This window comes from Desmodus rotundus, chromosome 5 (genome assembly GCF_022682495.2).
Source record: "Desmodus rotundus isolate HL8 chromosome 5, HLdesRot8A.1, whole genome shotgun sequence".
Classification (NCBI taxonomy): domain Eukaryota; kingdom Metazoa; phylum Chordata; class Mammalia; order Chiroptera; family Phyllostomidae; genus Desmodus; species Desmodus rotundus.
Genome location: NC_071391.1, coordinates 8665312 through 8679552, shown reverse-complemented (window position 1 = coordinate 8679552; position 14241 = coordinate 8665312). Strand labels below are relative to the sequence as shown.

The 14241-nt window shown below is 38.0% G+C and overlaps 1 protein-coding gene across 1 annotated transcript in view; it reads left to right on the top strand.

Moving 5' to 3' along the window:
- Positions 1-548: 548 nt before the first annotated feature.
- Positions 549-14241, top strand: part of MS4A13 (membrane spanning 4-domains A13) — a 30281-nt gene continuing 16588 nt past the window's right edge. Inside the window, exons 1-4 of the mRNA XM_053923837.1 lie at positions 549-603; positions 2689-2829; positions 8702-8758; positions 9730-9849. Of these exons, the coding sequence (XP_053779812.1) occupies positions 556-603; positions 2689-2829; positions 8702-8758; positions 9730-9849 (366 nt within the window). The 5' untranslated portion in view covers positions 549-555. The remainder of the gene's footprint in view (positions 604-2688; positions 2830-8701; positions 8759-9729; positions 9850-14241) is intronic.

Sequence of the window (14241 nt, the reverse complement as noted above, 5' to 3'; positions counted from 1 at the left end):
TTAAGAGTGTGGAATGATGGAAGAAAAAGTTCTTGCATCTAGAAAGAGGAACTAGGTAGCAGGTATGTGTCAGGAAAAAAATCACAAGCCCATGATGAACTTAAGTATAAGAACTTGATTTTGAAAATGCACACATAGCATTAGGAATTGTACCGAATTGATTAGGAATTGCAAATTAATTTTTAAAAGCTTTACCAAGAATTTTCTAATACTGTTCCCTAGGTTTTCTTTCTGCCTTATCATCCAGACATGCTGGTCACTACTCAGAAAATACCTGTAATATACCAATATTTTGTAGTCGCAGGCTTTTCAGTTGAGACTCTTATTCAGAACAGGTAAATGCAAGTTGATGCTACTAAAATTGAAGGCTTGAGAAGAGAGTGATTACCTCTGAGTTTGGGGAGGCGGTTGTGAAATAATAAGGAAAGAATCAAACTTAGGTATTTTCTTTTGAGCAAAGGGTGTATATGTGTTTTGTATTGTTTTGTAGAAGTTTGCTAATGAAGATATCACCAAAGATTAGAGACGTAATCATCTACAGGAAATGTTAGTAGTATGGCTCAATGCTCAAAAATCTCTACAGCAGATGCACTTGTGTTAGGGGTAAGTACCACTTCACTTGGACTAAATTTGGGGTCATGCACTGCTTCAATTTAAGAAGGAACATTCTTGGATCTGGAAAGGGTCAGGTTTGGTTAAGTCAACAGGGTAAAACTTGTTTTTTAAAAAAATGTTGATTGTCTTCTACAAATTTTGAGCGATCTCATGCCCCTTCATAAACTGCTATCTATTGGATATAAGCACACTGACCAAACTCACATACACAGGGAAATAGACAAAATCCAAAGTAGGCATTTATAAACCGGAGTGTTTTTTTAACTGTAAAAGAGATCTATTGCTGATCCCTTTTAAGTACTGCGTTGGTGTCTATGCAGTCGGATGATTATCAACCTGTCTCTTAAGCCACACACAGAGAGTTTGTCTAGCTGTCTTACAAAAACACCAAGGAATTGTGGAGACCATACTCTTTCACATACGAAGGGGAAAACAGCTTTTCACTGGATGCGAACTTTTCCTCTGAAGCTGGCTACTGTGTAGACCACTAGTCTGTCTTCCACCTGACTGTTCAGTAGGGTTCTTAACTGCTCTGGAGTCACAGACCCCCTAGATACAGGAAGAAAGCTCTGAAACGTCTTCTCAGACTCACGTACATATCATGACCCTTTGCACTCATTTTTCCCCCAGGGGAGGACTGTGTCTTCCTGGAGCCCATTCATTGGCATTAGGTTAAGAACCATTTTTAGGAACCATCTTGGAACCATCTTGTCCTTCACACACTAGCAGCCTTGCTTTCTTGCAGAGTTCTTAAGCCCTGGCCAAATGGATATTTCATGGTTTTATATAGGACAATTACCAACCATATAAAAGGAGACACTATTTTTCAAACCCAGTCACTGTCTTTAACAGTTGGACAGTCCTGTGGAATTTATGTTCTTGACTCTGAGGTGCTTCCACAGGAGGTATTTCCTGGGTGCCTGCTCTGCATTGGGCACCACAGCAGAGGCTGGTGATAATAGCGAGACAGCTGAGGTCCAGGCCCTGGAGAATTTTGTGATCTAGTAGAGGATTTCCCCGCAATCAAACCCAAAGGACCTCTAAAAATAATGCCGTTCTTCCAAATTGGGTGTAGAGGAAATCTTAAATTCTAAATCTATAAAAATGCATGAGATTATTACCTACGACAGTGGTCTTTCTATACCAAAAAACCCCACTTCTCTAAAATATATTTTTAATATCAGCCAATTGCATTTATGTGTTTCATAAATGACTTGCTTTATACAGAACTGGAACTATTAAAGTTAAAGCATTAAATAGCTTTTTTATTAAAGTTTATATGAAAATGAAAGTAATGTACTGTCTGAAATTCATAGAGGGCAATTTAAAATGTGATTCAGAATATGAAATATCAGTTTATATATACAGTCAGAAATATTCTCACTGGGACATATTTACTGAGGTTATAATTATATTCTTACACATTAAAGTTGAGTAATAATTCTCCCCTAACACTAACCCATCCCCATTCAATAGGAAGACCTTGTGCAACAAAGCCTACTTTGGCTATTCTTTGTATTTCTGTGTACTTCATCCCAGCATGCTTGTGAAAAAGATCCATACCAAGGATTTGTTGAAGGAAAAGAGATATGAAACTTTATAAGATTCAAAAACTGATTCATTGATTCATTGATTTTATTAGATTTAAAAAGTGATTCATTGATTCATTATGAACAAGAAAATATTGGATGTGTGGCTACCTGCATCCAAATAGATTAGTAACCACATTTTCTCTCAAGTACCCTCAGTATTCTCCTCTCGTGCCATTACTGGGTAGAAAAGGAGAGTAGCCAGTGATGGAGTCAGATTGTCAACTTTCTAATGGAAGAATTGGCCATAATTATTAAGGAACAATTATTAGGTATGGTGATTCCTATTCAGTAAGCCTCAGTCAGTACTTCTTGGTGAGGACCTTCTTCTTGGGTGAAGCAATCCAAGAAATACATGGTTAAGTGTATTACTATTTTACTTTTACCTTTTATAAAAGTGTTGAATGTTTCTCATAATTAACAGTTATTGGAATTGTATTATAAATTACATGATTTCAGTACTAATAGCACTCTCTTCTCACAGGCTGTCCAGATTTTGATTGGCATCTTTCATATTTTCATGTGGTATTTCCTATTGATTATGTATATGGGACAGATTAAAGGAGTCTTTGGGACCTATGAACCTCTAACTTACAAGCTAGGATGTCCTTTATGGGGAATTTTTGTGAGTAGAATGCATTTATTTGATTTAATCATTCAATAAATAATGTGTATGCCTCTAATGGAAGATAGGGAGCAGTTTCTAAACAGAGTTTTCAGAAGAATTATTTAACAAAACCCCAGGTTGGTAATTCATTCAAAATCAATTTCCACTTTTCAACAGATATTTTTTGAGCACTATTAATTTGCCTGTGATGTTACAAGAGATGTGGTTACAGGAGTGAATGCACAATGACAGCCATAGGTTGGATTGTCCTTAGACATGTGAGAAGCAAAGCATCTCAGCCATGATATCCATCAGCATGGCTAACTTTCATATTTAGGGTTGTTACATAAGCTTCCTCACACAATGAGTCTATAATTGTACACTATCTAAATTTGCCATTCCCCAAACTCTTCTGTGGTTTTTACCTAGCCATAATGTAGTAGAAAAATCTGGAGAGCCTGGCATCCTGGAAACCAAGTAAACAAAGAAATAGGGAAAGATAAACTATATTAAATTCTGTTATTTTTTAAAAATATTTTATTTATTTATTTTTAGAGAGCAGGGAAGGGAAGGAGAAAGAGAGGGAAAGAAACATCAGTGTGTGGTTGTGTCTCGTGCACCCCCTCCTGGGGACCTGTCCCACAACTCAGGAATGTGCCCTAGACTGGGAATCTAACTGAAAACTTTTGGTTCGCTGGCTTTCACTGTGTCTACTGAACTACACCAGCCAGGGCTAAATTCTGTTATTTTATCAAATAAGACAAGGGCTGATCATTGGATTTAGCAATACAAAGGCCTGTAGTAAACTTGATAAGTACTTTCAGGGGAAAAGTGGGGCACAAGCCTGCCTGGAGTTGGTTTAAGACATAGTGGGATTAAGAACATTGTAACAATAGCCACAGGGGAGTGGGGAGGGGATAGTGGGGAGAGGGGTCTATAGGAGCTACTATAAAGGACACAAGGACAAAATCAAGAGGGAGGGTAGAAGTGGGGGAGAGAGGTGGGACTGGCTGGGGTGGGGTGGAGGGAAGGGGAGAAAATGCAGACAATTGTAACTGAATAAAAATAAATAAATTAATGAAAAAAAAAGACATAGTGGGAGAAAGGAATTATTGACACTAAACACAGACAACTCCTTGAAGGACTTTGGTTAATGTGGCATAGCGAAATGAGGTGGCAGCTGGGGAAAGTTTGGGTCAAGAGAGGGTTTGCTTACTTTTTTCAGTAAGTTGGAAATATCATGTATTTTATTGAGGAAACTGAATCAGAAGAGAAAATTGATGACATGAGATAAATGGTGGGAGAGAGGGATCATTAAAATTACCTACTTGTGTAGGCAAGAGATGATGAATTTTAATACACAACTAGCTAAGAGCACAGACAGCTCATCTGCAGCAGTGGTTCTCAACTAGAGGTGATTTTGCCACTCAGAGGACATTTGGTAGTGTCTGGAGACACTTTTGGTTTTCACAGCTGGAGGTGTGCATCTAGTGGGCAGAGACCATGGATGCTGATAAACATCCTCCAGTGCATAGAACAGCTCCCACAGCAAAGAATTATCCGTCTTTAATGTAAATAGTGTCAGGGTAGAAGAACACAGAGAGGAGAAACATTTTGATAAGTAGGTAGATGGGATGTTGGGAGGTTGTGGAACTTTTCTTCCAATGACTTGAAATATCTTGGTGAATGAGAAAGCAAGACCATGAGCTGAGAGTGTGAATGGCAGAATGAATTGGTTGTTTGAGGAGAGAGGAGAGGACATGAAATAGTCATGTAGGAAAAGTGACAGAGTGCGTGTTTTGTGGAAAATTGGTTTGACTTCCATGCAGCAGTAAGAGCTCACTTAAGCTTATAGTGAGATGGGTCAAGAAGGTTGTGTGTGTTTCTCAGGCCATGATTGGCTGCATGGGTGCAGGCATGCAGTAAGAAGAACTGCACTTAATCAGGGTTTTGGTCTAGGCCTGCGGCTGTGATTAAACAAGAAAGATGCAAAGGAGTTGAGAGTGTATATAAGTGAATGTTTGTAGAGTTTGACCATGGAATTTAAGAGACTGATGGAAAGAATATAACAGGGTGGTGAGGGGTTCAGATTATAGATCTAGATGGGGGCATGAGCTAGAATGACAGAAGTTGGTGGTCAGAGTGGGACGTTTGAAATTGAGATTTGAAAGATATAACACTTACTGGTAGAAACAAGAACAAGAGAATGAATATGGGAGTGAGTGACTGAAATAGGATGGAGTTAAAGGATCGAAGGATATAAATTCAAAGAACTACAAGCCCAGGGTATAAGAAGGATTATATATGTACATATGAAAAATAACAAGGATTAAGAGATGTTAGAAAGAGAGTTAAAGATGAGATTAAAATTACCTAAAAAAAGGAGAGCAACCAGGAGTCAACACATGACTTTGACCAGGAGGGATAGTGGGTGATAGAATTTGATGACATTTGATTCAAAGCTAGAGGAGAGAGAATGATTGGAAATAGTAATAAGGAGCAGGGAGACCACTTACCCCATGCTTACAACCAATGGTCTAAGCCTTGCCGCAGGGGTGTCCAGCCTTTTGGCATCTCTGGGCCACACTGGAAGAGGAGGAGTTGTCTTGGGCCACATATTAAATCTATAAACACTAACGAAAACTGATGAGCAAAAAAAAGATTTTAAGTATATGATTTTGTGTTGGGCCACATTCATAGCCATCCTGGGCCACATGCAGCCCTGGGGCCTTGGGTTGGACACCCCTGGAAGAGCTGTTGGAGATAAGATGGCTGCTACCTGACAGGGCTTTACCCAAAGCAGTGGCCTCTAGGAGATACCCTGCCTCTCCACATTGGCTCACAAGCGTCAAAGCACTGCATTGGAAAACAATGGGAGAAAAATAGTGAATTTGCAGACAAAATCCCAATAAATGATTCATGTTCCTCAGCATTTAATCATTCATATTATCAAAATAGCGTATTTAGGACTTCCAGTCAAGATGGAGGCATAGGTAGGCACACTGTGCCTCCTTGCACAACCAAAAGAAGGACAACAAATTTAAAAACAAAAACAACCAGAACTGCCAGAAAATTGAACTGTATGGAAGTCCGACAACCAAGGAGATAAAGAAGAAACATTCATCCAGACCAGTAGGAGGGGCGGAGATGGGCAGCTGGGTGGAGAGGACTCCCAGCAAGGTGGTGGCTGGAGGACTGGCAAGTGCAAAGCTGCAGCTGGTGGGCAAGGCAGTGGCTGGCAGACCCAGAGAGGCGGTGGATTGTGGACTGGGTACATATAAACTAGGGGGAGCAACTGGGGAGCAAGACAGAGTTTCAGTTCGGGGAAATAAAGCCCCAAACCTCTGATTGAAAACACCTGTGGGGGTTGAGGCGGCAGCAGGAGAAACTCACAGCCTCACAGGAGAGTTCATTGGAGAGACCAACAGCGTCCTAGAACATAACACAGGCCCACCCATCTGGGAGTCAGTACCAGAAGGGCCCAATTTGATTGTGGGTAGCAGGGGAAGTGACTGAAAACTGGCAGAAATTGGAGCAAGCAGCATTGTTCCCCCTCGGACCCCTCCCCCACATGCAGCATCACAACGCAGCAACGTGGGTTGCCCAGCCCTGGTGAACACCTAAGGCTCTGCTCCTTACTACAAAACAGGCATGCGGAGAAAAAAAAAATGCCCCAAATGAAAGAACAGATCAAACCTCCAGAAAAAATACAACTAAGCAACGAAGAGATAGCCAACCTATCAGATGCACAGTTCAAAACATTGGTAATCAGGGTGCTCACGGAATTGGTTGAATATGGTTGCAAATTAGAGGAAAAAATGAAGGCTATGCTGAGTGAAATAAAGGAAAATGTACCGAGAACCAACAATGATGGGAAGGAAACCAAGACTCAAATCAAAGGTGTGGACCAGAAGGAAGAAAGAAACATTCAACCAGAACAGAATGAAGAAACAATTCAAAAAAATGAGAGGCTTAGGAACCTCCAGGACATCTTGAAACGTTCCAACATCGAATCATAGGGGTGCGAGAAGAAGAAGAGGAAGAGCAAGAAATTGAAAACTTATTTGAACAAATAATGAAAGAGAACTTCCCCGATCTGGCAAAGGAAATAGAATTCCGGGAAGTCCAGGAAGCTCAGAGAGTCCCAAAGAAGCTGGACCCAAGGAGGAACACACCAAGGCACATCATAATTACATTAGCCAAGATGAAACAGAAGGAGAGAATCTTAGAAGCAGCAAGAGAAAAGGACACAGTTACCTACAAAGGGGTTCCCATAAGACTGTCAGCTGATTTCTCCAAAGAGACCTTACAGGCAAGAAGGGGCTGGAAAGAAGTATTCCAAGTCATGAAAGGCAAGGACCTACATCCAAGATTACTTACTGTATCCAGCAAAGCTATCATTTAGAATGGAAGGGCAGATAAAGTGCTTCTCAGATAAGGTCAAGTTAAAGGAGTTCATCATCACCAAGCCCTTATTATATGAAATGTTAAAGGGAGTTACCTAAGAAAAAGAAGATAAAAACTATGAACAGTAAAATGATAACAAACTCACAGTTATTAACAACCACATCTAAAACAAAAACAAAAACAAGCTAAGCAAACAACTACAACAGGATCAAAATCTCCAAAATGGAGATCACATGGAGGGTTATCAGAGGGGGAGTGGGAGGGGGAAAGAGGGGAAAAGGTACAAGGAATAAGTAGCATAAATGGTAGGTAGAAAATATACCGGGGGAAGTTAAGAATAGTATAGGAAATGTAGAAGCCAAAGAATTTATGTGTATGGCCCATGGACATAAACTAAAGGGGGGGAATGTGGGTGGGAGGGGGTGTTCAGGGTAGAGGGGAATAAAGGGAGGAAAATGGGACAACTGTAATAGCATAATAATAAAATATATTTTAAAAATATAAAAAATTACTCCCCCCCCAAAAATAGCATATTTAGCTCCTAGAATGAATTACCTAAAAATGTTAAGAAATTTAATCCAATGCAAAACTTCTTACTTAGGTCATAAACTTTGGGTATTTTGTAAAGTACATGGTATGGTACTTTAAATTAGACAGCACTCCAGTTTAAAATTCAAAAGATATTTTTACTTTCTATTCTGACTTAGCCCTTACCTTCACTATGTATGTCCTTGGAAATCTCAACTCCTGTTACAGAATGAAGTGCTGAGTGTGTGGATTTGTTATCCTTGAGGAGTTCATAAGCTTCAGATTTGGCCTTTTTTTTTTTTTTGGTATGATGTATAGTATGAATACTATTTTTCCACAAATTAAAACAAAACAAATAAGACAAAAAGAATATTTGTTCAGCCCACCTTCAAAAAATGTGGCATCACTTTATACTTCCAGGAGACAGATAAAGTAGCCTGTTGTGAAGTAATGGAACTCTTTTTGAAAACAAAGACAAAAATATGAATAGCAGCTGTTACCTTCACAGCATAGTCTCGATTAAGAGATATATTTTATACAAACACAATTTTGAATAGACTCATGGGCCACTTTTCACATCTGGGTGTGTATACAGCAGCTATGATCAGTGGCATCATTTCACGAGGAAGGACGGCATTCCAAGTAATAACTGAATGAGTTCAGAAAGCATGCACAGATTTGGGCCCTTCTGGAGGACCACCTAAGTCATCTTTGTCATATCCCACAGCCTGAATTCTGCACACTGTCCCCTATATATTTCTGTTATTAGTGACCCTACTGTTGCTTTTAAATTCATTACTGTCTGTCCTGACACCTTCAACTAAATTTTTTAAAATATTTTGCTACTCTTAGAATTATAAAAATAATTGACTTAGAAGAGGGAGTTGTTAAAAATACACTGTAAGTTGATGAGCATTATTAATGAATATTTATAAATATATGTTTTTATATCCAGTTTATCATTTCAGGAATCTCCTTAATTAAAATAGCAAGGCATCCAACTCCACGCCTGGTAAGTTGAAATGTTTAGGGTATCCTAGAAATCATTTGTCACAAAGCTAAATAAGTTTTAATGAAAAGATAGTGAGTATCTAAATAATGCAGGAATCTAGCCTACCTGTAAAGTAAATGAAGGAATTAAGTGAAAATCCAAAAGCACATAGTTTAATGTAGACAAACACACTACATCAGTTAAGATCTATGATATGTAAAGGGTTCTAAATTTATATATAGCTTTTTTTTTTGGTTTGGTATTCTACCTTCTTTTACGAGTGTATAAACTTTACTACTCGAAAAATGTAATAGGACCTAATGCCTTTATATACAAACATAATAATACTGCTATAAAACTCCATTTTCCTAACCTCCCAGTTTGGAAACAGGATTGCATCTTGTAATAAAATAAAGGGTATGTCCAGAATAAAGATCCGTCTTTGATATAGGCAGAAAGCTATTGGGAAGAGAAAATTACAGAGTTAAACAGTACCTTAGAAATTTATTCATCTTATTTCATAAATTGTACAGATAAAAAAGCTATATATAATTGTACAGATATCCAGAGGTATTAAGGGATTTTTCCTAGAGATTGAAAACCTAGCATTAAAAATCATTGATTCCTATTTGGCTAATTTCTACAAGTAGTCCTTTTCCATCTTTTCCTTCTATTTTTCTCTTTGCACTGGAACTCCTTTTGTTAGAATCACATCTTATAAGGCTTTCTTCCAACTGACGCAGAAGACTGTAAAATTTTTTAGCCCAAATGAAAGATTTATGCTTATTGGTGTGATGATATTTTCATGTTTTCTCCAAATTAACTGCGTTTTATATAAATCAGAAAAATAATTTATTCTAATGGCAAGCGTACCAACATTTCTAAAGCTTCAGAAACTAGATCAGTTTTAACTAGGTGATTTTGTTAGCACACTGGCTATTCTGAAGTGCTTATTCTGATTATAATAAATTTACCCTCTATCTTCTTTTCAGGTTACATGTGCTTTGATCTTTCACATGTTCTGCATAATTGTTATAATCGTTGCAGTAACGTTGACTATATTAGAGTTGTCTAGGTTTGATTCTGTGTCATATAGGAACTATGGACAAGCGGTAAGTGACCAATCCTATAGGAACATTTCAATTTCAAAGTGATTCCTTTCAGAGGTTTTAAAGGCTTCGGAGGTAAAATAAGGATTTTATTGGTCCTCACGAAATTTTCTGATTTAATAGTAAGCTCTTGGTTGAAAATTCTAACTTGAAAATAATTCTATCATAATTTCTTATAAATATTACTAGAATATTTGAGTTCTTGACATATCCAATTAAAATAAAGCAAGTAAATAATTGGAAGGCTTTGGTGGTATGTGAATCTGCATTAGGCATGGAATCACTGATGATCCTTTTAAAGAAAGAAAAGTATAATGCTAGACCTGAAAACCACTCCCATAACTGACAAAAGAATTCTTCTATTAATGCATGTAGTTGGAAGTACAGACACCTAGTAATTTCTGGTTTAACGTATAGCATTTCATGCACAGCCTATTTTTGCATCTCGTGAATTTTGCTTTAAGTCCTTAACTACTACATAAATGTGAATATCTTTACTAATATCATAGTAGATTTTTTTCCCACTTGTGTTGGCTTTAAATTTAGAATCACAGATTATTAGTGCTGCAATACTTATAAAATCTTCCGTGTAAAATCATAACAGATTAGAGTGGAGCTCCTCTTTGTTACTGAACAACAGAGCAAAACACAGAACTATTTGGAAGTTTTAATTCAAACATAATTGTAATGAGTGGAAGAGTCGTTGTAGGTGAGCAGGAAACTTCCTGCTCCCTCCATGTACCCCTACTCCATAGGACCATCAGTGGAAGGAGCCCAAGCATGGAGATGAGAGAAGGTACCATAATCCCAAAATAGATTGTGTGTAATTAATGACATATTGATTTAAATAAGCGTGAGTCAGATTTTCCCTATAAATTGTAAGAAAATTCTCCACTTGCCCTGGAAATTCAATATACAAATCTTCAATTCTAATTTTGGGGCAAAGATAGGAAGGGGAATTAAATATAGAGTAATGTCAAGTTACTGTAGTTTACCACTCTCATTCACTAGCTTGTAGTCATCAGTTCAAAATAATACGGCATAATCCCTGGTTGGTGTGGCTCAGTGGATTGAGTGCCCACCTGCAAACCAAAGGGTTCAGTTCCCAGTCAGGGCATATGCCTGGGTTGTGGGCCAGGTCGGGACCCCAGTAGGGGGCGCACGAGAGGCAACCACACATTGATGTTTTTCTCCCTCACTTTCTCCTTCCCTTCCCCTCTCTCTAAAAATAAATAAATAAAATATTTTTTTAAAAAGATAACGACATAATTGCTAAGGCCTGCCTTTTGCAAATAGTATCACAAAGCATTGCAGACTGTATTTACCTGGCCCGAACTCGGTGTTAATGATCAGTTTCACAGTTCACCAAACACACGTTTCAGCCTTATTTTCTGTGATTTGTTACACAAAATGAACTTGTATGTTAGGCCTACATCTCTTATTTTAGAGGTATTATAGAGTTATATACCTACATTTACAAAAGCATTGTACGGGATTTCCTATATGCCAATCTTTCTAACATAAACAAGTGGCTTGACTAAATCCACAAACTCATCAAATTATCAGTGTTCCCAGGTAGGTTCGGGTAGCCCCAAAAGTGTATGCCTCAAAATACACTCCTCCTAGAGCAAAATGGTAAATAGTATAAACCCAGAGCCAGACTGTCTTTACTCAAACACCACCTTCAGTACTCACTGTGTGTGGCCCCTTGGACAAGTTTCTTACCTTCCTTGTTCCTTGGTTTCTTTATGTGTAAACGGAGAAAACAACAGCACAACCTGTTAGCTCACTGCTTTGTCTTCTCCCCACCTCCAGTCTTCTTGTTCTAATGGCCAGCTTGACTCTTCTACCTGGATATGCTTCTAGCATCATCATCTCAAACGCAACAGATAAAAAGCGGAAAATATTTACCTCCTCAGAAGTACTGTGCAAAACTCCCTTATTTCAATCTCCTAGGCTCAAACTTGTCTGTAACCCTCCACCTTTCTCTCTTCACTGTCTTCCCAATCACCAACTATTGTTTTTTTCTTACTTAAATTTTTATTAATTAGGACTCTTTTGCTTGTGACAGGAAACACAACCCAAAGTGACTGAAGTGAAAAAAGGGGCACTTACTTAATTTAAGTTGCATTCAGAACCTTAAATTATGTGTCCAGAATTCAGTCTCACTCTGTTGTTCTCCTTGAAATTCTTTGGCAGACATCTTGCTACTTTCAGGGAGAGGTTTTGAGAATAACACTAACATATAAATTAAGGAATATGGGCAAAATGACTTTTTACAGTCTTGGCCACTAAGAAGTCACAAGTACTTTGCAGCTAAAAAATGTTATGATCGTGTTTCTGCCAAGAAAATTCGATCAGAATTCTTCACCTCGCCATTTCAAACGCTCTATACTCTTTATCTTGCCTTATCATACACGAGTAAACACTATAACTTGAGTTAAACATTTTATCATTTTCTCAACATGTCATACTCATTCTTGCATTCAGTTTTTTGCTAACATTATCAAACCATAGATCATGTGATATACATTTTAGCTTTATTGTTGGTCCTTTTTTGTTGTTGTTGGTCCTTTTTTATGTCTCCATTTCTTAGATGGTTTGTCACACCTGTAATTGATGCTATTAAATTCTTTCTGGAACAAGGAAGGTTACAAAGAAACAAGTAAATTAAAGCTGCCTAGAGTGTTGCTTCCCCACTTCCCTTTTCTCAGTTCTACTCTTATTTCAAAGGTCCTACCTCTTTATGAAGCCGTCCTAGATATGGATGACTTAGGGTGGATCTCCTGTCCCCTATAATTATTGAACAAGCCTTCATCCATTTTGGTATATTTAGCTTTACCATATGTTACCTAATGTTATCTTTCTGCCTTTTCTACTTGAATATGAACCTTGAGAAAACAGGAACGTTTTGTCATTTCATTCTTGCCGTCTAATTCCTACCACCTCATACTTTATTTCATATAAAATGTATTAAATAAACCCAACCAAAAAGGACAAAAGAAGGAACTGAAGGAAAGAGAAGTAAGTTGTTATTCATTTTAGGTCTGAACATCATTCTTGTCTTTCCATAGCCAGTACAAAACCCACACTTATTTTCAGAATTAGTAGCAGTATCATTTATCCTGATATGTATCAACAGTTAAAAGTATCTTTCAGATGGCAACAGAAGGGGTCTGCTTCATTTAACGCAGCAATCACAACCGCCCTGTACTTCCCAGTGAAAGATCATTCTCCAAACTCTTAATTTACTCATCTTCCCCTATCATATTACACAAATTTCTATGTGACTTTTTTTATTGTTACCACACATGTAAATTTGAGAAAGTTTGTAATTAATAATAGCTGTTTCAATACCTGAGGATTGCTTGATAAAATCTCTTGGTAGCCATCTTATCATTGGAGACAGGAAAGTCAATTTTTTAAAGTATATTTTATTGATTATACTATTACAGTTGCCCTGTTTTTCTCTCCCCTTTATCTGTCTCCACCCTGCTCCCATGAGAATTCCCCACACTTAGTTCATGTCCATGGATCATACATACAAGTTCTTTGGCTTCTCCATGTCCTATACTATTCTTAACCCCTGCCCCTGTCTATTTTGTGCCTACCAGTTATGCTTCTTATTCCCTCTACCTTTTCCCCCATTCTCTCCCCTCCCATTCCCCACTGATAACCCTCCATGTGATCTTCATTTCTGTGATTCTATTCCTGTTCTAGTTATTTCCTTAGTTTGTTTTTGTATTTTAGGTTCAGGGTTTTAAAAAATATATATTTTATTGATCATGCTATTACAGTTGTCCCATTGCCCCCCCTTCACTCCACTCCATCCTGCCCACCCCCTCCCTCCCACATTCCCCCCCTATAGTTCATGTCCATGGGTCATACATGTAAGTTCTTTGGTTTCTACATTTCCTATACTATTCTTAACCCTCCCCCTGTCTATTTTCTACCTACCATTTATGCTACTTATTCTCTGTACCTTTCCCCTCTCTCTCCCACTCCCACTCCCCTGTTGATAACCCTCCATGTGATCTCCATTTCTGTGGTTCTGTTTCTGTTCTAGTTGTTTGCTTAGTTTGCTTTGGTTTTGTTTTAGGCGCGGTTGTTAATAACTGTGAGTTTGCTGTCATTTTTACTGTTCATATTTTTTATCTTCTTTTTCTTAGATAAATCCCTTTAACATTTCATATAATAAGGGCTTGGTGATGATGAACTCCTTTAACTTGACCTTATCTGAGAAGCACTTTATCTGCCCTTCCATTCTAAATGATAGCTTTGCTGGATATAGTAATCTTGGATGTAGGTCCTTGCCTTTCATGACTTGGAATACTTCTTTCCAGCCCCTTCTTGCCTGTAAGGTCTCTTTGGAGAAATCAGCTGACAGTCTTATGG